Source organism: Jaculus jaculus, chromosome 11 (genome assembly GCF_020740685.1).
Source record: "Jaculus jaculus isolate mJacJac1 chromosome 11, mJacJac1.mat.Y.cur, whole genome shotgun sequence".
Taxonomy (NCBI): domain Eukaryota; kingdom Metazoa; phylum Chordata; class Mammalia; order Rodentia; family Dipodidae; genus Jaculus; species Jaculus jaculus.
Genome location: NC_059112.1, coordinates 101,534,926 through 101,557,401, shown reverse-complemented (window position 1 = coordinate 101,557,401; position 22,476 = coordinate 101,534,926). Strand labels below are relative to the sequence as shown.

The 22,476-nt window shown below is 46.1% G+C and overlaps 1 protein-coding gene across 1 annotated transcript in view; it reads right to left on the bottom strand.

Moving 5' to 3' along the window:
• Cpped1 (calcineurin like phosphoesterase domain containing 1) overlaps positions 1 to 22,476 on the bottom strand; it is a 100,390-nt gene that overhangs the window by 23,303 nt on the left and 54,611 nt on the right. Inside the window, exon 3 of the mRNA XM_004652044.2 lies at positions 6,276 to 6,698. Coding sequence (XP_004652101.2) covers positions 6,276 to 6,698 — 423 coding nt within the window. The remainder of the gene's footprint in view (positions 1 to 6,275; positions 6,699 to 22,476) is intronic.

Sequence of the window (22,476 nt, the reverse complement as noted above, 5' to 3'; positions counted from 1 at the left end):
CTTTATGTTCTTCAAAACTTTGAAATTCTAACACCATAACCATGGGCTAAGATCTCACTTTCTCTTTCTTTCTTTTTAAAAAAGCGTAAACGCTAGAGCTGAAAGTCTGATTCTGTGAAATTACTCATTAACTTTTGAAGGAAAGATCAACTTGTTAGAATTTTTTATAATTGCCAAATGTGCCCCTGGCTCTTTAAGACATAGTTCTAAGCTCTGTGCTGAGAATGCAAAAAGGGAAAGGTATCAAGTCATCAAGGAGAAACACGGCCAGTTAAAGAGCCAGACTTTCATTTCTATTTTCCGACTTTCATTTCTTAAGATCGAGCTTTCAAATTGCAATCCATATTAACTTGGTCACATATTAACCTTCTGCAGAAAGAGGCCTGAGGGATGGAGATGGTGTCTAGCTTCCACTGAGATTTCATTATCTACTATCTGTCTTTACAACTCCAATGAGGTATCAGGTGAATTAAAGGAAAACCAATTTCTACATCCTTTGGATGTGCTGAAATTGATTATCCTCAGCCAGTGCAGAAGTCTTAGAATAACAGGTGCCACCTCACATCTGTGTACCAGTCCTGCCCTGTGTATTTCTACCAGTTACTGACAATATTTTTGTGCCATACAAAGATGACTTTTTTTCCCCCATTGAACTTTAAAAGTAGAAACAGGAAGCACCTGTTTCTAGGGAAACCTGAGGTTGGAAGCTCTGGGTTTTCAGATCACAGAGCTCATTCCTCCACATGTGGTGGTCTATTGCATGGTGACAAGCCCTTCCTCCTCATTTACCTCATCCCATTTACAAAAATTAATGCAACAATGGGAGAGGATTGTTGATGCTCATTATTAAATCATTATTCATCCCACACAATGACTCAGAAGTATTCATTAAGCTGGAAGAAGCAGGGTTTTACCTCCTCAGTGGCTTGGGGAGGGATGTGTTCTTTAAAAGGATATTTTATAACAACATGATTACCACAATTAAAAGCTACCCAATCGTCTGATGAGCTGCTGACATATTTTTGAGGACTGGCATTTCAGCACCAGAAGAGAAAGAAAGGAACTCAAGTAGGAATAAAGCTGCTGTGGGGGACAGAGCTGGAGGGAATATTAAATACCATCTGACATCGTCACCCCAGTTTTATCAAAGTCTTTATGTTAATGAATTTTACAAAATATCACTTGAACTTCTGGCTTTCCAAAAATGAGTTCGCATTCTATTCCTGTGGCCTCAGCCACTGTCTGCACCCTGAGCCATCTGTGTGCACCTCCATCACAGGGTCCCCAACCCCCAGCCCTTTGCATCCTGAGCCATCAGTGTGCCTCTCCCTCACAGGCTCCCCAACCCCCAGCAACCCCCAGCTGCTGTCTGCGTCCTGAGCCATCAGTGTGACTTTCCATATGGGGTCCCTCACGCCCAACCACTGTCTGCACCCCAGCCATCAATGTGCACCAGTCTCACATGCCCCCACCCCCGCCACTGTTTGTGTCCTCATCACTGCCAGTGTGCACCTCCGTTGTGGGGCTCATCAAGCCCCTTCCTACCCCAACAGGTCATGCCACCCAAGACAGCTGTGTTCACGTCTGAATGGGAGCTTTGGACGCTGCCTCAGGTCGTTAGACAAGGGGTCTGGCTTGGAATGCTCCTGGAACTGACGGGGGACTGCAGGAAACCTTCCAGCTCTGTTCTCCCCTGGTGAAACGAGTTTAGCTGAGGAGCCTAAGGGCAGTGGCCAAGAAGAGGCACTGCCTTGCTTCAGAAGGTGGTGCCTAGGGGTAAGAGGCACTAGGGAGAAAGAAACTTACTGGTGAGTAGTCGTGGGAGCATGGGGGCAGCACGTAGATGAGGGCAGAGACATGGCCGTGGTGCCACGTGATGGGGACAGGCACTGCGGGATGGCCAGGCTGAACATGCCACGGAAAAGGCAAGAAGGCTGAGCCAGCTGCTTCCCAGAAGCCCGGCCCGGGGCGGGGGGGGGGGGGTGATGACTCTGAGGCCAGCGCTGGGGACAGCGGTGCGACTCGAAGACTCTTCTTCCTGTGCTTTGTCACCATGTGCCTGAAGCCTCACTGTGAACTGCAGCCTGAGCCCGGCCTCCCGAGGACAGGACACACACACGGACAGACACTGTCCCTGCCTTTCAGGGAGCTGTTGCTCAGCAGGAGATCTGGACATGGACAAGTGCTAGGAGGAGGAACTTGGGGTGGGGAAGGAGCTTCCTACCAAGGGGGTCCAAGCCGAGCGCGTCGGTCAGGTGACTCAGGGGAGAAAAGAGCAAGGCAAGGAGCTGGGCCTTGTTTTGGGGATAAGAAGGCGCCCAGGAAGGCCTGGCCATGGAGCCGCTGCTGGGACCCAGATGAGAAGGCATGGCCGGAAGAAATGGCTGGCTGGAGAGACACGAAGGAAGGAGGCACAACTACAGGCACAAAGTGATCAGCTTCCTGCCAGGCAAGGAGGCCTGCTGGACACGGGGCTCTCAGGATGCCAGGGCCCCATGCCATTGTGAGTAGAAACAGGAAATGACTCCTCTGCTCTGCTCACACTAACCAAGCAAACCTGTGGTTATGACTGGACTTCCTGCTTATGGGAAGAGGCTGCCGCACGGCGGAGGGGGGGTGACTCCTGATCCAAGTGGTCACTCTGCCACATGACTGCACGTGTCAAACCTCCGTGAGCTGAGATCATGGGAGTTCACCTCCGAGACAAATACAGCTCTAGGTGCGCAGATAAGCCTGCTCTCTCCCCCGCCGCCCCATGCTTGCAAGACTGCTGTATCCTGCACACAGTGACCTCTGGGCTATGGAGAGTAGTCAACATACCTTTTCCAAGTGTGCCCTGTAGACAAGGTGGGCCTTCTCAGTGTCCTGGGTGCTTGTGAGCAGTTCATACTGTGCCCTACATGCTACTTGAGAAAGCAGAGAAGAACAGAGGACACAGGAAAGTCAGGGGACAGCATCACCTGCCATTTTGCTGAAAGGAGTTATTCGGTGGCATTAGACATTCTTCTGGTTTGATTCTCTGTTGCAAAACAGTCTCCGTGGGGTAGCTGATGCCATTCTGACACTTGGCTTCCTTGGCATCAGAAAGGCTTTATGCATCAACTCAGGTGCGGCATAAAATTTTAAAAGCCTTTAATAGAAGTTTTCCAACTTTTGTCTCCATGGAACAGTTGGAAAATGCCTCCAATTATGAGATCCTTTTAAAAAATATCTCTAAGGTACAGAAGGGCCTATTGTACTTTTCACAAGTAAGTGCAAACACATGTAATACTTGAAGATGAATAAAAGAGGAGCAGAATTTAAAAATATTTTTTATGAGGGGGGGGTAGGGAGAGAACCACACCAGGAACTCCAGCCATTGCAATTGAACTCCAGATGCGTGTGCCATCTTGTGTGCATGTGCGACCTTGTACACTTCTGTCACTTCGTGTATGTGGCTTACATGGGATCTGGAGAGTCAAACATGAGTCCTTATGCTTTACAGGCAGGTACCCTAACTGCTAAGCCATCTCTCCAGCCCAGAGTATTTTTTGTATTTTTAAATTTTATTTATTTATTTATTTGTAAGCAGAGATAGGTAGAGAGGGAGGGAGGGAGATAGATAGGTAGAGAGATAGAAAGAATAAGAATGAGTATGTGTGTACCAGGGCCTCCAGCCATGGCAAAGTTCATCCAGATGCCTGTGTCACTGTGCATCTGGCTTCACAGGGGCACTGGGGAATCAAACCCAGGTTGTTATGTTTTACTGGGAAGTGCCTTAACTGCTCAGCCATCTGTTCAGCCCCAGATTTTTATCCTTTTAATTTAACAAATGCTGGATCCTGGGTTAGCTACCTCTAAGCCTTTCTCTTCCTCAATAACAAATGAATGGGGTTGATATGTTAAAGTAAACCCTAGAATCATGTAAGGGAGAAATCAGGACTGTTGCAGTCGGGTTCTCATTGCTGGTGGAAATCACCCAACCAAGAGCAGCTTCTGGGGAAAAGAGATTTATTTTGGCTTGTAGGCTTGAGGGGAAGCTCCACGATGGCAGGGGGAAATGATGGCATGAGCAGAGGGTGGACATCACCCCCTGGCCAACATAAGGTGGACAATAGCAACAGGAGAGTGTGCCAAACACTGGCACGGGGAAGCTGTCTATAACACCCATAAGCCCACCCCCAACAATACACCGCCTCCAGGAGGTGTTAATTTCCAATTGCCATCAGCTGGGGAACCTAGCATCCAGAGAACCTAAGTTTATGGGGGACACCTGAATCAAACCACCACAGGGACTAAGACAAGACACACAACCGCTGTCAAAGCTGGAGTCCTGCCAAGCCACTGGGCACTTGGGAAAGCAGCCTGGTACATGCCATTTCTTTGGAGAGAGCCCTCCAGAAGGAGATGCCGGCAGAAGAGAAGAAATGTGGGCTAGAGAGCATGCCACTTGAAGCCGAGTCTTACCTCAAAAAGTAGGGTATAAACTGATTGAGAAATAAAATTTTAAAGAATCTGAGGACGTTCCTCACGCAGATGTGGTAAAGCTTCTCTGAATGAGAAGCCCAGTGCCAAGTGTGGTGCCACGCTATGAGCTGTCAGTCCAGAAGGTCCCAGTGGCCCTCAAAATAATGCAAGATATTGCCACTGCTGCTGGTTGCCCACCAGAGCTAGATGAGAAGCTCCTACTGCTGAAGATGCCACACACGTTGGTGGCCAGACAAGACACTAAGCTGGATCTGGGCTGGAAGCTTCCTCCCTGATGCCTAGCTTTCACGGTGCTGGGAGGTGCTATGAAGGCTGCTGGGGGAAGAAGTCGTTAACAATCTTACTCTGCTGTGGGCCCTCTGTGCTGGGCTACTGACCTGCTAGGCAGGGAGTGCCCACTGGTACAATAGTGGCATGACTATTATGGTACTGACAACGTGCTCAAAAGTCTGTGGACAGCAGATGCACAGAGCGGTGCATGCAAGTGGAGTTTATCTGCAGTGGCAAGAAGCCCTGGCACACCCATTGTTTCTCTCTGCTCGCAAGGCAGTAAGTATTGCTTAGGAAGTCCATGGCTGGGGACGTCACAGGCCTCAGCGAGGAAGCTACTGCTGTGGCTTTGCTAACTGGACATAATGTGCCCACCCGTCAAGCTGCCTCCTAGGTCGTTCTGTTTATGTCCATTGATTAGAACTTCTACTAGTCTTGGTGAAAGAAGCTTCTTTCTTCAGTATGTTGTGATTACTGCAGAGGCTCGTAACTGGCCAAGGGGCTGAGAATAAGTCACTTTTGAATGCTGACTCCTAAATGGACAATTCTATTGCCTCATCCAATACTCAGGGAGCAATGTGGAAGAGAGGGCATGAGAAATTTAAGACCTGGAGAAAGGGATGGGAATGCCTATGGAAGGCCATCTTTTAGGCATGAAGTGGCCATTGCATTAATAAACCTACAGCAGCTGTCATTACCTGCAAAAGGCTGGACCTGTCAACATTCTGTCAAGGAGGGGCTCCCAAGGCCTCACCCCTCCCTGACAATCTGCTGGCAGTTAAGGGTTGCTGGGAGAGGGAGAGAAATTGTCTTTAGAAGTGGACCATTGGTAAGTTGCTCTGCCCTGATGAAGAATCCCCCACCTATGATCCTGTAAGCAATCCTAATTAAACTTACTGAGTTGCTGATAATAACAGTAACAATAATAATAATAAATAAAAATAAAAATGAGGACTAGTTAAAAACAGGAAGGGAATCAGTGGGAGGAAGGGGACAACAGAGAGTAATAAATAATCAATACATTCAAAAGACGTAATATACATATACAAAAACTGTCATAATATGGGGTGGAGAAATGGCTTAATAGTTTAGATGCTTCCATGCAAAACCAAAGGACCCAGGTTTAATTCCCCACAGCCATGTAAGCCAGAGGCACAAGGTGGCACATGTGTCTGGAGTTCATTGGCAGTGGCTGGAAGCCCTGGCATGCCAATTCTCTCTACATTCCAGCCCACCCCCAGGACCCCTGCCTCGGGGACCTATCTTCAGCTGTGGGCAGGTGCCCCAAATGCTTCCCAGGCCTTTCCTTTCCTACTCCTCACAGCCATCCTGGGTCTACTACCACTGTTCTTATCTACAGGGGAGGAAACTGAGGCAGGAAGGACACGGCAGCTTGTCCCTGGCAAGACTCTAGCGAGTAATGAAGCTGAGGTGGGAACAGTTCCATGCGAAGCCCTCCCCAGTCTAGCCTTTGCGAAAGCTGCAGAGGCTGGGCCTCTTGTCCAGATGACCTGCCGCGTGCAGAGCCCAGGCGCTACCTGCTCTGGTGAACTTGTCTGCCAGCTCCTTCCGCACAGCCTTGGTGAGGTTGAAGTAGTCGTCGTCCTCGTCGATGCTCTGCAGGAACAGCGGGATGTGCTGGAAGACGATGGCATGCTGGCACCTCCGCTGCTCCGCGATGCTCAGCTGCTGGTCCAGCCAACGGTCCTGAGCCTGCTTCAGCATGGGGCACTGGGAGGCGTCAAACAAGAACTGGGAGTTGAGCACCAGGAACAGGACTCCCCCAACCCAGAAACTGAAGTAGTCGTCCCCCCACATCTGGCGGAACTCCTCCACAGTCTCAGCCGTGGGGGCGTTGCCCAGGTCATGGTTTCCGCTGACGAAGACCAGCGGGATGTCCCTGTTGACAGCCGTCAGCACCCTCCGCAGATCCTCGGTTTGCTCTTTCCGCCAGGGCATCCCTGGAAGAGACAGAGTGACATCCTGAGTGGGCCAGCTTCCATTTCAGTGTTTACTACCATGAAATTAAGACAGAGAAGTCTCTAGAAGACCAGCCATGAAAGCAGATGGACATGGACAGGTAAACGGGGACCCTCTATTTACTCCTGTCCTTCTCAGGATACCTGGGAGGTTCAGGGTCCACGTGGCCACCTTGTGTATGTTTCAGAGTGGGGGGATGTGTGGAGCCGAGGTGGATGTTAGGTATCAGGGATGCTTGATGTCTACCTTTAATTCTTTTTTTAATTTAATTTTTTTGTCTATTTTTATTTATTTATTTGAGAACGACAGACAGAGGCAGATAGAGAGAATGGGCGCGCCAGGGCCTCCAGCCACTGCAAACGAACTCCAGATGCGTGCGCCCCCTTGTGCATCTGGCTAACGTGGGTCCTGGGGCATCGAGCCTCGAACAGGGGTCCTTAGGCTTCACAGGCAAGCGCTTAACCGCTAAACCATCTCTCCAGCCCCTACCTTTAGTTCTTATGGACACTGAACAGATGGCTGCAACTTATCCCACATCTCAGTGGTGTGTTCTGGGCCTCCCTGGGAAGTGTGGACCTGCCTGTGAATTTGATAGCACGTTACTTACAGCTATTTAGGTGTTTCTTACCACCCACGGGGCCATACAGAATGCACTGTTACCTTTAAGGAGAAAACAACCCTTAGAAACTAAGCGGCTAGGTCAACCTGCTAAGTGCCCCCGACAGAGGAAGAGGGAGTTTGCACTTGCCAACAGCGTACCAGGCACAAGGGCTCAGCATCTCTGTACTCAGCATTTCCTTTCCCCTGCTCTGGCATGCAGGACTCGGAATGGAAATGACAATTTGGATAGAGAGCCGGAAAATGCATGGGTAACCAGACCCCTCCTCTGTCAGAGGGCCAGTTTCCACGGTTCCTGCAATAACATGTTAAAGCTTGAAGAGGTGAATTTTGAAAGAATCAGTTCAAGTCCACATCTGTTCTTTGAAGCCTGTGTGAATTTATCAACAAACTGAGTGTAGACTATGTGTGAGGCCCTGGCTACTGACTGCAGTAAAGCCAGGAGTCAAGGCGACACAAATCCTTTCGTCCAGACCCCGGAGTCTGATCAGGGGTCAAGTATGCATCCACCAGCTTCCAACGTCACCAAGCCCTACTGAGAAAGCAGAGCAGCATGAGGGTGTCACTTCACGCCTGCTCATCCCAAGGAGTACTCGGGCTAGCAGAGACGCCGTTAAGAAAGTGGTGGGAAAGCATGGTCTGACTTCCAAGAGCCTACATGCTGCATCATGAAGTTAAAAGAAAGCTGAGGACAGTGTAGTTGGGAATATTATTTTTTATTTCAAAATAACTAGAAGGGAGGGTTTTGAACTAATAAACGTTGGAGTGGTCATTATAAACTGTGCACATGAATCAAAATATCAGTGTATTCCATGAACGTGTACATCCATTATGTTGATTAAAAATATTAAAAATGCAAAGGAAAGTCCTTCAGAAGCAATTAGAGCTAAGAGAGACCATAATGCAGAAATAAAGGACCTGAGTACTGACGACTGGAACGTAGCAGATGTGCAACCAGAGCTGGAGGCAGACCGCAACTTGAGAGACAGGCACGTGCCGGCCAGGTGCTCCGAAGACCCGAGCGAGCACACGGAGACGGTGCTCTACCCGGCTATGGAGCACCGAGCCCCTTGCATTTCCACTCCATCAAACTCCTTAATGGTGTGGCTCGAATACCCTGTGTCATTATTCTTTTCTTTTGGCTTGTTGGTGTTTATTAGTTTCTGAGAGGCTTTGTTAAGTCGCCACTGAGACTGCGGATCGATCCATTCCTCCCCGCTATTCTGCTGAGTCTCACGCCATTTGCTTTCAGTTACATTGTTAGCTGTGTAAGAGTTCAGAATTCCAATGTCGCACTGAAATGATTTTATTTATAGCGCTAATGAAATAAATAAAAAGAAAAGATAGAGTAAGGCTTTATGGATGTCCCAGGAAAATATTTAATCCATAGTAAGTTAAAAACATAAGACACAGAAGAATAAAATAACATAAAAATTTTAAAAGGCTTATAGATAATTCATGTGTTATAGACAAAATGTTTCCAGAGATTCAAAGAATCTAACCCTGGTTGATTATGGGAAACAGATGTGGGTCTGGAGAGCACTTGCATCTCTCATTTCTTCCTCCTTCCCTGTTTCCCTTCTTTCTTCTTTCAGACAAAGGATATGGTACAGACAGAGGGGAGAAAAATAAGGGAAGGAGAGAGAGAGTTTTTTTTTTTTTCTTTTAAGAGGTGTTTTTCACTCTAGGATCCAAGAGCTTAAAGAAGCTTCAGAGGAGGTCACTCGGCGTCACATTCCAGCCACTGGATCTCCAGGACTAGATGACCTTGTCTAGGGTAGGCTGGAGGTCACACACAGCAGGGCTAGGCCTGTAGACCTATGCGCATGGCCAGGCGACCTCAGGGAGAAGCTGGCCCTACCTGTAGACCTATGTGCACAGCCAGGTGGCCTCAGGAAGAAGTTGGCCCTACCTGGCATACAGGACCAGAAGGTATCTCTAGGGTGGTTTTGGAATTTTGGTGACTCTGTCTCATGTCTGGTCTGGGCTGGCCTTGGGTCCCGGTTCACAAGACCATTGGCTGATGTGGCCTTTTTTAGCCAAATCTAGAGGACATGAATCTTTGTTGGCCTACAGGGCCTTCTCTGTGAACAACCTGCTAGCTCAGTCCTGGGACACAGTGAGCCACCACAAAGGCCCTTCACAGACCAAGGCTAATTTGTCACCACTGTCCTTACCAGAGTTTCTAGAAGACCCCCAAAGTCAGCCAGCTTTTCCTCTTCCCATGTATATTGATGGGGGTGTGTGTTGTGATGCCCAATAAGGCAACTCCTTCCCTAGCGCTCCCCCAGCCCAGGCACTGTTCCTAGACTTGGCCCACTCCAAATGCAGCAGCTCGCCTCAGCCGGAAGGATGTCAGGGTTTGAAAGGTTCATCCAGCTCAGAGTACCACCTTTGACTACAGAGTCCTGGCATGAGTGAAGGTCCCAACTCCAAGGTGAATTCTCTCAGCCACTCGGATCTGCAGATGAGAACTTTATGATACTCTGCGGTGTACAACATCTTCCATTCGCCAGTACCCTGAACAGACTCACTGACGCAGACGCACAGAACAGAGCCCAAGTTAATGAGAGTTAAGAATGAGCGCTCCAGAGGAAGACTTACTGAAAACTCAGGAAGAAGACCCGACTACAAGGTCACCTACAATGTCCAACAGTCATGGGATGTGTGTTTCCAAAGTTCACAAGAATGCTGGTTTTGGGGAGATCACAAATGTCTCCCAATAACCTATTAATAAACATGAAGCCCATCTTCCCTGAATCTCTTCAATTAGGATTGCCTCTGATAGTAATGGAGTTGCAGCTGGTGAAGTGTGTGACCTTGGATCAGTTCACTGGGTAGTCTGACCCTCAGTCTCACTGTGTATGAAAGGGGAGTAACAATTCCCAAACCTCTGGAGCAGCCACAAGAATTCATATCAAGATAATGAGCTCACAGTCTGATGCAAACATATCTATAAAGATGTTCACGGTCATTCCTCTATCTCTCTACCCAAACTTAATGAATTCTTCCTTTCTTTGTCAGTGACCTATGTGCACATAATAATCAATAAACCATTTCTAAAAGGGATGAAAACACTCCCCAGGGATATAAATGATTTTTACTTGAGGTTACAAATAAGAGAGTAAATTGTAGATTACAAAAACCAATTTGAATGAAAAAATATTTCCACAATGTTTAACAAGCTCATATTTGTGTATATGGGAATCTCCCTAGGGTCTGAAACTCAATAAAACTTTAGCATCAACATAGCTCAGGGCACATCTCAGCACAGGCCTGGTATGGCAAATACATGAGAAAAAGTCCTGAAGCCAACTTCCACCTCCATCATAAACAGGACATATGGAGCCTAGCCTAGAGTATGTGTTTCTTATGTTTAAAGAAGGCTCTGATCACCACAGAAAGGACACATATAAATAAAGGATAGGGAGGTAGGCAAGGAAGAGAAGACTGAACAATTGTACAGGATTGCTTAGAAAAAGGTCAGGTGTTTGTGTATGAGGGAGTCGTCAGGGTAGATGAGAGCTGTAGGGTGAGAACATGACTCCAAGGTCAGCACATACCTGCTGCCAGAGGAAGGGAAGACTAAGTGGACTGATGAAAGGCTGCAAGTGTCAACTGAAACATCTTTGCAAATAGTGCAAATGCTATAAAACCAGAAGGGAAAATGCATCACAATTATAAACTATTTATTTGCATCAGTCACTGATTGATACAATAGGATGTAGGATAAAGAAATTGTCACTATACATATTTTATTTTAAATTTATTTTTATTGACAATTTCCATAATTATAGACAGTAACCCATGGTAATTCCCTCCCTCCCCCCACTTTCCCCTTTGACACTCTACTCTCCATCATACCCCTCCCCATCTGGTCTCTTCAGTCTCTCTTTTACTTTGGTTTCATCATCTTTTCTTCCTATTATGACGGTCTGGAGTAGGTACTGTCAAACACTGAGAGGTCACAGATATCCAAGCCATTTTGTGTCTGGAGGAGCACGCTGTAAGGAGTCCTACCTTTCCTTTGGCTCTTTTCTTACATTAAGCCAACACAACACCAAGCCATTAATAACAGTAAGATGCAATCAATGTATGAGTAATCATACAGGAGGCAATGGGCTAGAAAAAGGGAACTTAGGTGGCTTTCAGTAATGGATGCAAGTCGTAAGTACTCTTCCTTACAAAGATATTTTCCTTTTAAAGTGGGAAGCGTTTGTGAATTGATAGGAGAGTAACTAACGGCACCGGCTACAGTCGTGGGAACACAAAGACACAAGGAAAGAGCTGGACACAGACAGGAGCTATAGCTCCCATTAATTATAATTTTATAATTACAAGCTCTTAATGGACAAGACAAATATATAGACATAAGAAAAAGAAAAGCCCATTAAGAGGAGATACATATATGGAAGAAATAGGAAAAGACAAAAGGTCCTATTGTGGAATACTTAGGGACACCAGCATGCAGTCAATAAACATACTGATTTTTCTTGTTGAATTTGTGGGAAAATCAGAAATAAAGAATATTTTCTGACAGATCTGGCTAAATGTATATCTTATTCTCACCAAACTTCCCAGTAAGCATTTCCCTTAATGTTCACACCCAGATATTAACGCTACTGTCATTTTTGTTAGAGAAGCTCCTCTTTTCAGATGGTGGGGACCTTTGGATGACTCAGAAGGCACCATAGTGCTGAGAAGAAGTGACCGAGGAGTACTCAGCAATGAAACATCTCTATCACACCTTCTAAGGACCAGGGCCCATTGTGGAAGAGGTGGCAGAAAGAAAACATAAACAATTTTCTTTAATTAAAAGAAAAAAGGATATGCATGATTGATTTCTGTCCATATCCATTAAGTGATCTATTATCTTGGTTATGTTACAAATAGCCTTAAAATATTATTTAATGAAATCTCTTAGCATACTAGAAAAACAAGTCTGCATCCTTAGCCTGATGAAGAGAATCTATGAGAAAGATAGAGCCAGCATTGTACTGAATGGTCAGACCACCCCCCCAAAAAAAAAATCAGGCACAAGACAGGATCCACTCTCAGCACTCTTTGTCATCACTGAAGGAGTATTCGCCAGTACAATATGACAAGAAAAATGGAAAGGAAGAAATAAATCTATTTTCAGAAGACATGACTGTCTGAATAAAAATCCTAAAGTAAATCTCCAAACTAAAAAAAAAGCTCCTAGAACTCATAAGGAGAATTAACTTGAATAGAAAGTCAGCATACAAAAGTTGACTGTATTTCTTCATCTTAAGAGTATAACTAGAAGGAAGGCAGAGAGATTTGGAAGGCCAGCATGATTGTAATCCTTGTTATACTGGTTACAGGTAGTGAGAAAACGCAATAAGAATTATCAGGGGCTGGAGAGATTGCTTAGTGGTTAAGGCGCTTGCATGCAAGCCAAAGGACCCAGGTTTGATTCCTCAGGACCCACGTAAGCCAGATGCACAAGGTGGCACATGCATCTAGAGTTCATTTGCAGTGGCTGGAGGTCCTGACATGCCAATTTTCTCTCAAATAAATAAATAAATAAAATAATTTAAAAACTAAACAACAACAACAAAAAGAATTGTCAGGCATCTGACCAACTGGAAAGGTTGGTTAAGCTGTTTCATAGACAAGTAAAAGATGGAGGGCACTGGGTTCGAAGTAGGTATGTTGACCTCCTTTGGTTGTGTGTATGCGTATGCATGTGCATATTCCTGTGTGTGAGTGAGGACACCACATATCATGGAGTGCCAGTGGAGGTCAGAGGACCATTGTGTGTGTTGGTCTTTGCCTTCCATTTTGCTTAAGGCAGTTTCTTTTTGTTCACCACTGTGTTTGCCAGGTTAGCTGACCTGTGACGTTTCAGGGAAATTTTCCTGCCTATACCTCTCTTCTCACCTTAGGTGCGCTGGGCTTACAGAGCCCCCGCCCCCAGCATCTGGCTTTCACATGGGTTCTGGGGATTCTAACTGTTACACTCACACTTGTGCGGTAAGAACCTCAGTCACTTAGCTATCTCAACAGCCCCAATGCATTCCTTTAAACTTAAAATATCATGCATTGGCACAGGGAACAATATAAAACGAGATCAACTGTACCTCATGAAAATTTACAATTTTTAGACATCAAAAAACTATTAGTAGGAAAAAGGCAACCACAGAATACATATAGAACCCCTATCCTCAATATCCCCAAATTCATAAAAAATGGACAAAGAACTTGAAGAAACATTTCTCTGAAAAAGATACATAAATTGGCAAGAAATACATGAAAAGATAGCTACTATTAGTCATTAGAGAGAGAAAAATTAAACCCACAATGCAATGCCATTTCACACCTATGAGGATGACTACCAAAGACTAAGAGGGGGCTGGAGAGATGGCTTAGTGGTTAAATGCTTGCCTGTGAAGCCTAAGGACCCTGGTTCGAGGCTCGGTTCCCCAGGTCCCACGTTATCCAGATGCACAAGGGGGCGCACGCATCTGGAGTTCATTTGCAGAGGCTGGAAGCCCTGGCGCGCCCATTCTCTCTCTCTCCCTCTATCTGTCTTTCTCTCTGTGTCTGTCGCTCTCAAATAAATAAATTTAAAAAAAATAAAAAAAAAAAGACTAAGAGGGATGCTGGTGAGGAGGTAGTGAAACCTTGTACAAGGGAACCTTGTATGCTGTTGGCAGGAATATAAAATTGTGTAGTTGATGTGGAAAGCAATGGCAATTCCTCATATAATTAAAAATAAAATGACTGTATGACCCAAAAATTCCCCTTCTGGTTATATGCTCAAAAAATGAAAGCAGGGTCTAAAGAAGGGTTTGTACACTTATGCCCACAGCAGCCTTATTCAACATAGCTAAAATATGTACAGAAGCCAAACATCACAAATAAGCAGAACAGTGTGTGTGTGTGTGTGTGTGTGTGTATGTGTGTGTGAGAGAGAGAGAGAGAGAGGGAAGGCGAGAAAGAGAGAGAACAGGTGGGATGGGGGAGAGAATATTAGTATTTAAAAGGAGGAAAATTTTGGCATGCTACAACGTGGACAAACCTTAGAACGCTATGCTAGGTGAAGGTAAGTATTGCATAATTCCACTTATAGGAGGTATAGAGTGTTAAATTCATATAGAGTGGTGATTGCCATAGGCTGCAGGAAGAAGGGAATGGGAAGTCACTGTTCTATAGGGACAGAGCTTCAGTTTTGCAAGAAAAAAGAAGCTATGGAGGTGGATATGGGATGATGGCTACAAAGCAATGTGAAGGTACACAAAACCACTGACTGCACGCTGAACCCATCCCAGCTGGACGCAGTTTAGGGAAGTGGATGGATGCAACCGCACTCACCACTAGTTCTTAGGTAGGCCCCACAGCAGTGCCCGTGAGGTTTGCCTTATCAGAGGGAGTAGGGGCAGGGAAACTGCAGATTCGGAGAACTCAAGCAACCTTTTGAGTATACTACTCTTAGCTTTGGGATTCTAGTTAAGTCTCTAGCACCTCCTCTATGGAAACTCACGAAGATGAATGGGACCTGTCCAGAAGTCCTCAACGTGCTGGATGTACTGTTTCCTTTTCCTCTCTAGCCTACAATCCCCAGTAAGAAGGCCATGTGAAAAGGGACAGACCTTATGCCATCAGAGAACTCCTCTCCATTTCTTTGATTTTCGGGGAGCCTGGCTCCAGTGCTGCCACCTCTGAGCTGTGTAGGAAAGCACAACACACACACGGGCATTGACGTCAGAGCGCAGAGCTGGGATGAGGGCCAGCAGGCATCTACCTGCCAATTTGTCTGCGATGGTGCTTGGAAACCACATCTGTTCTGCCAACAGCCAGATAAATAAGAACTCTGAATGGAGGAGGGGACACACCAGAGAAAAGAATGTCTAGCACCAGCCCGAAGAGATCCCTGGGAAAGAGGCCAGTGGTGTGTTCCTTATTCAATGTAGACCAGAAACAGAAAGGCCAGGTAAGGAACCAGTTCATGAAAAACTTTATGTTAGGGCTGGAGAGATGACTTTGCAGTTAAGGCACTTGCCTGCAAAGCCAAAGGACCCAGGTTTGATTCCCCAGGAACCCGTATCAGCTAGATGTACAAGGTGGCACATGCATCTGGAGCTGGTTTCCAGCAGCTGGAGTCCCTGGTGCACCCATTCTCTTTCTCTACCTCCCTCTCTCAAATAAATAAATAAATAAATAAATAAATAAATAAATAAATAAATACATAAATAAATAATAAAAATGTTTAAAAAACTGTCTGTTAGAAACCAGAGTCATCATTAAAACTCTCTGCAAGGGTCTGCTACAAAATATCAGTTCAAATTTTCTATTAAGGAACCCACCAAGTCCATCGACAAAATTTTAGCCCAGGTGCTGGGGAGACAGCTGTGTGGATGAAGCACTTGCTGTACAATCACAAGGATGGGAGCCTGTGCCTTCAGCATCCACGTATGTGCAGGTAGACATAGCAGCCATGTGTAATCCCAGTCCTCAGGAGGTAGAGACAGGGTCTCTAGGCAAGCTGGCTAGCTATACTAACTAGCTGAATCAGTGAGCTCTGGGTTCAAATGAGAGACCCTGCATTAGTAGATGAGGAGGAAAGTGATCAAGGAAGGACCCCCCCACATCAACCTCTAGCTCCCACATGCACACACTTGTGCACCCACAACACGTGTATTCAAATACGTGCAAATATAAACACACACCACACATATATATGTGAAAAAAAAAAACAAACTAGAAACACTAGCCTAAGGAAACACTCACAAGAGTGTACAACATGACTCTTCCCTGAGAAAATAAAACCTTAACTGGAATGATGCTGTGTTCTTGCTATGGAATAATGAGTAGATATTAGTAAGAATGGAGTAGGTTCATCTGGTGACATAGGAACGAAACTAAGCTCTCCCTGGAGGTTTTGATGAGGTGGGTACAAATGGGAGATGATAGTAGTCAATAGGCACGGCAGCCTTTCATTGAAGGTGGATCAATAAGCGTATCTAGTGGTAGAGACAGATCAATAATGGCAAAGCTGTTAGTAACTATTGGTGGGGGGAAAGAAGGACAGAAAGCAGTTCAGTTACTTGTATCTTTGAATGTTTTATGAGCATAAATTACTTTTATAATAAGAAAAATAATCAAGACAACTAAAAACTCACAAATGGGCTGAAATCAGTTCTTGTTAGGTAAACAAGTATAAATACAATTTAATGGGAATCGATACAAAGTGAATGTCAACGCCAGTACATAATTCCAGTTCTTTACTCCCAGAGAAAGAAAAATGGGGAGAAGAGAATGCAACAGAAAAGCATTAAAAAACTCTAAACAAAAAACATCAGGGCTGGAGAGATGGCTTAGCGGTTAAGCGCTTGCCTGTGAAGCCTAAGGACCCCGGTTCGAGGCTTGGTACCCCAGGTCCCACGTTAGCCAGATGCACAAGGGGGCGCACGTGTCTGGAGTTCGTTTGCAGTGGCTGGAAGCCCTGGCGCGCCCATCCTTTTTCTCTCCCTCTATCTGTCTTTCTCCTTGTGTCTGTCACTCTCAAATAAATAAATAAATAATGAACAAAAATTAAAAAAAAAAAACAAACACCATGAGTAACTTCAAAAAAGAAAAAAGAAAAAAAAACTGAATGAAGATCACAACAAAGGCAGTGCTGGTCCTGGCTTGGTGTGTTTCGTTTGTTATCCCAGGCTCACATGCAATGTGTGCTATTCAGCTATTATTACTACTAGCCATTATTCCTCAGAGGAATCAAGAAAATTATTTTTCTCCTAACCAGTCTCTTATTATAACACCTTACGAGACATACATTCCCACCTCATAAGGTTGACCCCTCCACAGTATGCTGTTCAGTAATACTTATAAGTCAGTTTGGACCATCATCATGATTAATTATAGGACATTACCAACACCCCTCAAAGCTCCCATTACTCATTAGCCCCATTCTCCAATACTCCAAGCCCTGTTACACTAATTCTAGTGGCTAATAATCTCTTTTCTATAGGCCATTTACTTGAGAAATTCACAGAATGAAAAAAATCACATAATATGGTCTTTTGTGACTGATTTTTGCCTTCGATTCGTGTTTTCATGGTTCATCTGTGGTGACCTGTCTTAAGTATTTTGAGCAGTGATATCCTATTGTACAGATGAATCACAGCTTTCTGATCAATGGGTCACCATCACTTGATGGACATTTGGGTGCCTCTACTGGCGACTGTTACAAACTATGCTGCGTGAACATCTGTGCATATGTTTTTGCGTAGACATGTTCCATTTCTCTTGAGTACATACCTAGGAGGGAAACTGCTGGGACAGATGGTAACTGCACATTTAATTGCTTAAAGAACCGGCAGATGGTCTTTCAAAGTACCACTATGCATTCCTACCAACACACACGAAGGTCCCTGTGCCTCTGTATCCTCAGCCACATTTGTTGTTTCTTTTCTTTTGGTTACGGTCAAACTCGCGTGTGAGAGGAGCTATCCCAACGCAGTAACTAACAACAAGTGATGCTTTGCATGCGTGTACTGGCAATTTACAGAGCTTCAGAGAAACTGCTGTTCCAGTCTTTGCCCATTTTTACGTTGGGCTATTCGCTGTTTCATTATTCAGTTGTATGAGTGCTTTAGGCACTCTGGACCCAGACCTTCAGCAGAGATGGATTATAGGTATTTTCCACCATTGTGTATGCTGGCTTTTCACTTTTTTGGGTGTGTATGTGCATGCGCTGGGGGTGTAAGTGCATGTGTGTCCATGTGTGTGTGCATGTGGAGGCCTGAGATGGTCGTTCTCAACCTTTTGAGACAGGGCCTGGTACTGGCGTGAAGCTCATGAAATAGTTTAAACTGGTTGGCTAGCAAGCTTCAGGGATCTTCCTGTCTCTACCTCTCCAGTGCTGGGATTACAAATACATGCCACCACACTCAACATTTACACAGGTACTGGGGATTCAAACTCAGGTCCTTGTACAAGCACTTTACCAACTGAGCTATCTCCTCAACCCCGCTTTACACTCTTTTGATAACACTCTTGGAAGCATTACTAATGTTTTCATGTTCTCTAAAGTACAAACCACCACCTTCTCTTTTGTTACTTGTGCTTTGGGGTGTTACAGTTAAAAGATTATTACTACAAGTCAGGAACATTGGTGCCAAGTTTTCTTCTAAGAATTGTGTAGTTGAAGCTTCTCAGACACATTTTCAGTGCTTTACGCAGCGTGAGGCGAGAATCCCAGTTCACGCTTCCACATGGGCCTCTGGTTGCCCTTACTCCTTGTTAAGACGCTCATTTCCCCACTGCATTATCTTGACACCCTTTCAAAAGTCAGCTGTGTTGATTTTTGAACTGTTAGTCCTGCTCCAATGATCCCTATGTCTACCCTGATAACAATTACATGCTGCTTTCTAGGAAGCTTGAAATCAGGAGTAAGTCTTCCACGTTTGTTCTTTTTGTTCCAGGTTGTTTTGGCTATTCTTCTTTGAATTTCCACATTAAATTCCACTGGTGGTAACTCAGGAATCATGGTGAGCTAAGATGAGGCCCAACACTGGAGAAGCTCACAGATTTTCAGGAAAGATACGCTATCTTCCAGAGCCATTCCTATCAGGCTAGCGGAAAGTGTTATTTGGCATTCTCAAAGTGCTAAACCCCAAGGTTTGGGAGGAAGGTTAGCTCTAAGTTAACACAAGTTCTGAGGAGCAAGGCATCTACGGAGGCTATCCACTCTTCCAGCCTTCGGTCCTGTAGCGGTTCAGGCCTGCATGGTCTCATCTGGTCTGGGGCACCAGCTTCTTAATCACCTGTCTCACTGCTTCCACTCTACCGACTCCTCCAAACAATTCCTCATCTAAAAGCCACGGTGTAATTTCTAGCTCTCAGTCAGCAGTCAGTACAGCAGTGAGATGGTTGATGGGGCTATGACGCAGTGAGTCCCGAAAGCCAACAAGACTGCGCAGCGAGGAGGGGAAAAAAACCCTCCGATTTGCTTGAGCCACAGTGACTTGGGCTTTGGTTCTGGCAGACACATGCGCAGACGACGCCCATTCTTCTGGTCCCGAGCCAGCCGACTTCAGAAAGGAACACCTCACCGGCATGTGCACTTGCACCGCCCTTTAGCACCCTCGTTGCTGGATAGTGGGGGCGGCAGGGAAGGGAGACGGCGAGGAGGCATAAGTCTGGTTGTAGCTCTCTTCATTAGAGGAGAGGAGACCACCGGTCTATGCGCAAGTTTATTGTGTTTGAATGAGAAGCTCGGGGAGAACAGTATATGTGGGCATGAATTATCATGGACTGAACTTGTTGCTGCTGGTCAGGCTCCTGCCTAAGTCCTCCCTTTATCTGTCTTTAGAGCTGACCTGGAGGCTGTGCTGACATGTGAACACACCTAATTGAGAGAATATTCAACTGAACAAAATACTACTGGGCACTTGGTCCGTGTGACACTGCTCAAGGCTAACACCAGACAGTGTAGTGTTTAGGGACAAAGAAATACTAAGGCATCATAGGCAAATCTGCTTCTGGCCTCCAGCAGATGGAAGCAGCACCATTTACTTCTGCCGAGAGCTCCAGACGCGTATGGCCTGAGGAAGCCATGCGGGGAGCAGCGGCCCTCTCCAGTGTGCGGCTCCATCATGCAGACTCAAGTCGAGCTCTGGTGGTCACGCTCTTAAAGCTTTGCCCCATTTTGGAATTTAGGGTTTTAATTTAATTTAAATATTATTTGTAAAGGGGTTTTACTCTGTTGCCCAGGCTGATCTTGAGGCTCAAGTGATCGCGAGTCCCCTGCCTTAGCCTCCTGAGTAGCTGGAACTATAGGCGAGCGTCACTGTGCCTGACTCACCATTTGTGATTGAAAATCTACTACCTAATGAAAAGTCAATACGGAGTTTTACAGTCAAGCTTCAAATACTGCCTTGTGTTCTTCCAAGGCCAGAGGCAAAACTGAAAACTGAAATAACAGCTGGCCATTGCAGGGTTATTAGTCTGGAAAAACAGAAATTAGTTATCACTGATTTATTTGTTCAGCCATACCAATATCAATGTCTTGGCTTCAAAGGGACTCAATGTGCAGAGCAGGACCCAGACATGGAAGCAGGTAATGACTGTGTAGCATTGAGTGAGTTATGAAACTGGTAGGTATGGATCACTGGATACTGTGGGGACTCAGGACAGGGCAATGGCCCTGTGGGTAGGTGTGCACAGGGGTCATCTTGTGGGTGAGCTTGCATAATGCCCTTTTCATTTGCCAGTCTGGAGCCTCTCCTTGGGGGACAGCAATCAGACAGAAGGAACCATGTGAGTTCAGGCTTTTTGCTACCTATGGCTTTGTCCACTGTGGAAATGGAAGCCTTTCTTCTGAAAATGGAAGAAGGACTGACTTTTGTGTGTGCCGGGCTCCTCCCCGGTGGGTAGGTAGTGCTGAGGAGGGACGAGGCCCGCTGGTTACTCCCAAGGGGGTGAGGAAGAAGGGATGAATGTCGGATGACTCAGAACCTCTCCTAGTCACTGGAGAAAAAACACACTGAGTCGGGAGTCTTGTCGAAGCAGGAACTCGCTTTATTGTTACAAGCAGTTGCTTATCTAATGTTGAGAACGAAGGCGGGGATTCTAGGACGAGGGAAGAGGTAAGGGCCAATAGTAAACCGTGACCTTTGAGATGACTGGTCCCAAGTGCGCGCCCGGGAATTCCAATTAGGCATAGCTGGTCCGAGGCAGATCAACAAACTTGAGCTAGGCTCAGGAAGTTCCAATAGGCCTCAAGCCCGGGGCCTCTCAAGGCCCAACATCTGTGTACTTCCCTGTCCCTGGAATCAGACCCCAGCCCCCCACGAGCCCAGCCTCAGCTGCTTCCCTGGGCATTGTGCTCTGTCCCGGGGCCTGTGTGTGACTAGAGATACATTTTGTTTTCTGAACCTTTGATATGAACATGGGCTTCTGTCTTATAGGTTCTAAATAAAATTTCATTTATAGCTCAACACAATCAAACAAAGTATACGTGGTGATTAGGATAAAACTCCCACTCCTGCTACATGCATCCCCTTGCAGGTCACTGTGGTGCGGTGCATGAAAAGGAACCCACATGGGAACCGCAGGGACAGCCTTTCCTAGAATATGGACATAATGGTCAGAAGCGATGACAAACCCCTGGCGGTAAAACTGGAAGATGAACTCTTGGAATACACGATGCTTTCCTGGGGGGTTAATGTATTACAACTTGTTGTTTATTGAGAACCAGGTGGATCACTTCATTTCCAAGCTCATGTGTCCACACTGCAGCCATGTGTCCTCTCTAGACTAGGCCTGTATCTTCCGAGGGGGAATCATCACTGTGCGCCACAGAAGGGGTGCCCAGGCCTGGAAGACAGGCACACTCACCCTCTTTCTCTAAAAGACGGAGTGCACGGAGACCCTCAGGCATGACGTGTCACAAGCACACTTCCGGTGTCCTTCTCTCTGGAGAGGTCAGAAGCTGCTACACACTGCTGGGTAGAGTCACTCTCTTGTAGAAAAGACAAAATGAGATGGGAGCAGTGGGACCCTGGGCTTCTCTTTTCTAGTGACCAGGCCCACGCCAACCAGCAATGTACACGGTACAAAATTCCACTAGCAACTCACTATTAAAAATCCATCCATCTCCGAGACCATCAGAATATGTTCTCTGTCCTACAAAGGCTGTCTAAAGAAGGGAGACACAGCAAGTGGGTTTCAACTGCACTCTGAATCCACGTACTGTTCTGCTGACAACAGCAAGCAACCTAATGTTCTCGATAGCAGGCGGACAGGAAAGGATGCTGCTTCTTCAGGGAAAATAAGACCTCTATAGTCTCTACTCCCTGTGGGCACAGGAACTCAAATGAAAACTGATCATGATACACTTGACCGTTGCTGAAAATTTTAGATTCAAGAGCAGGACAACCTAGTAAGTGGAGGACTATGGCGGGGCGGGGGAGGGGAGTGGCTGGGGGGAGGCAGGGCGAGCTTGCCCGCGTAATACAAACGGCAGGGAAAAAGAACAATGGCATCGATACAGCTTCCAAGGAGCAGACTCCAAGCAGTCACTTGCAAGCTGCGTGGTTTCTCCAGCTGAGACCAATTGCGGGGCGGGCAGCTGCCAGGAAGAGCTTCCAGGTGGCAGGGCCACTGCTGCCC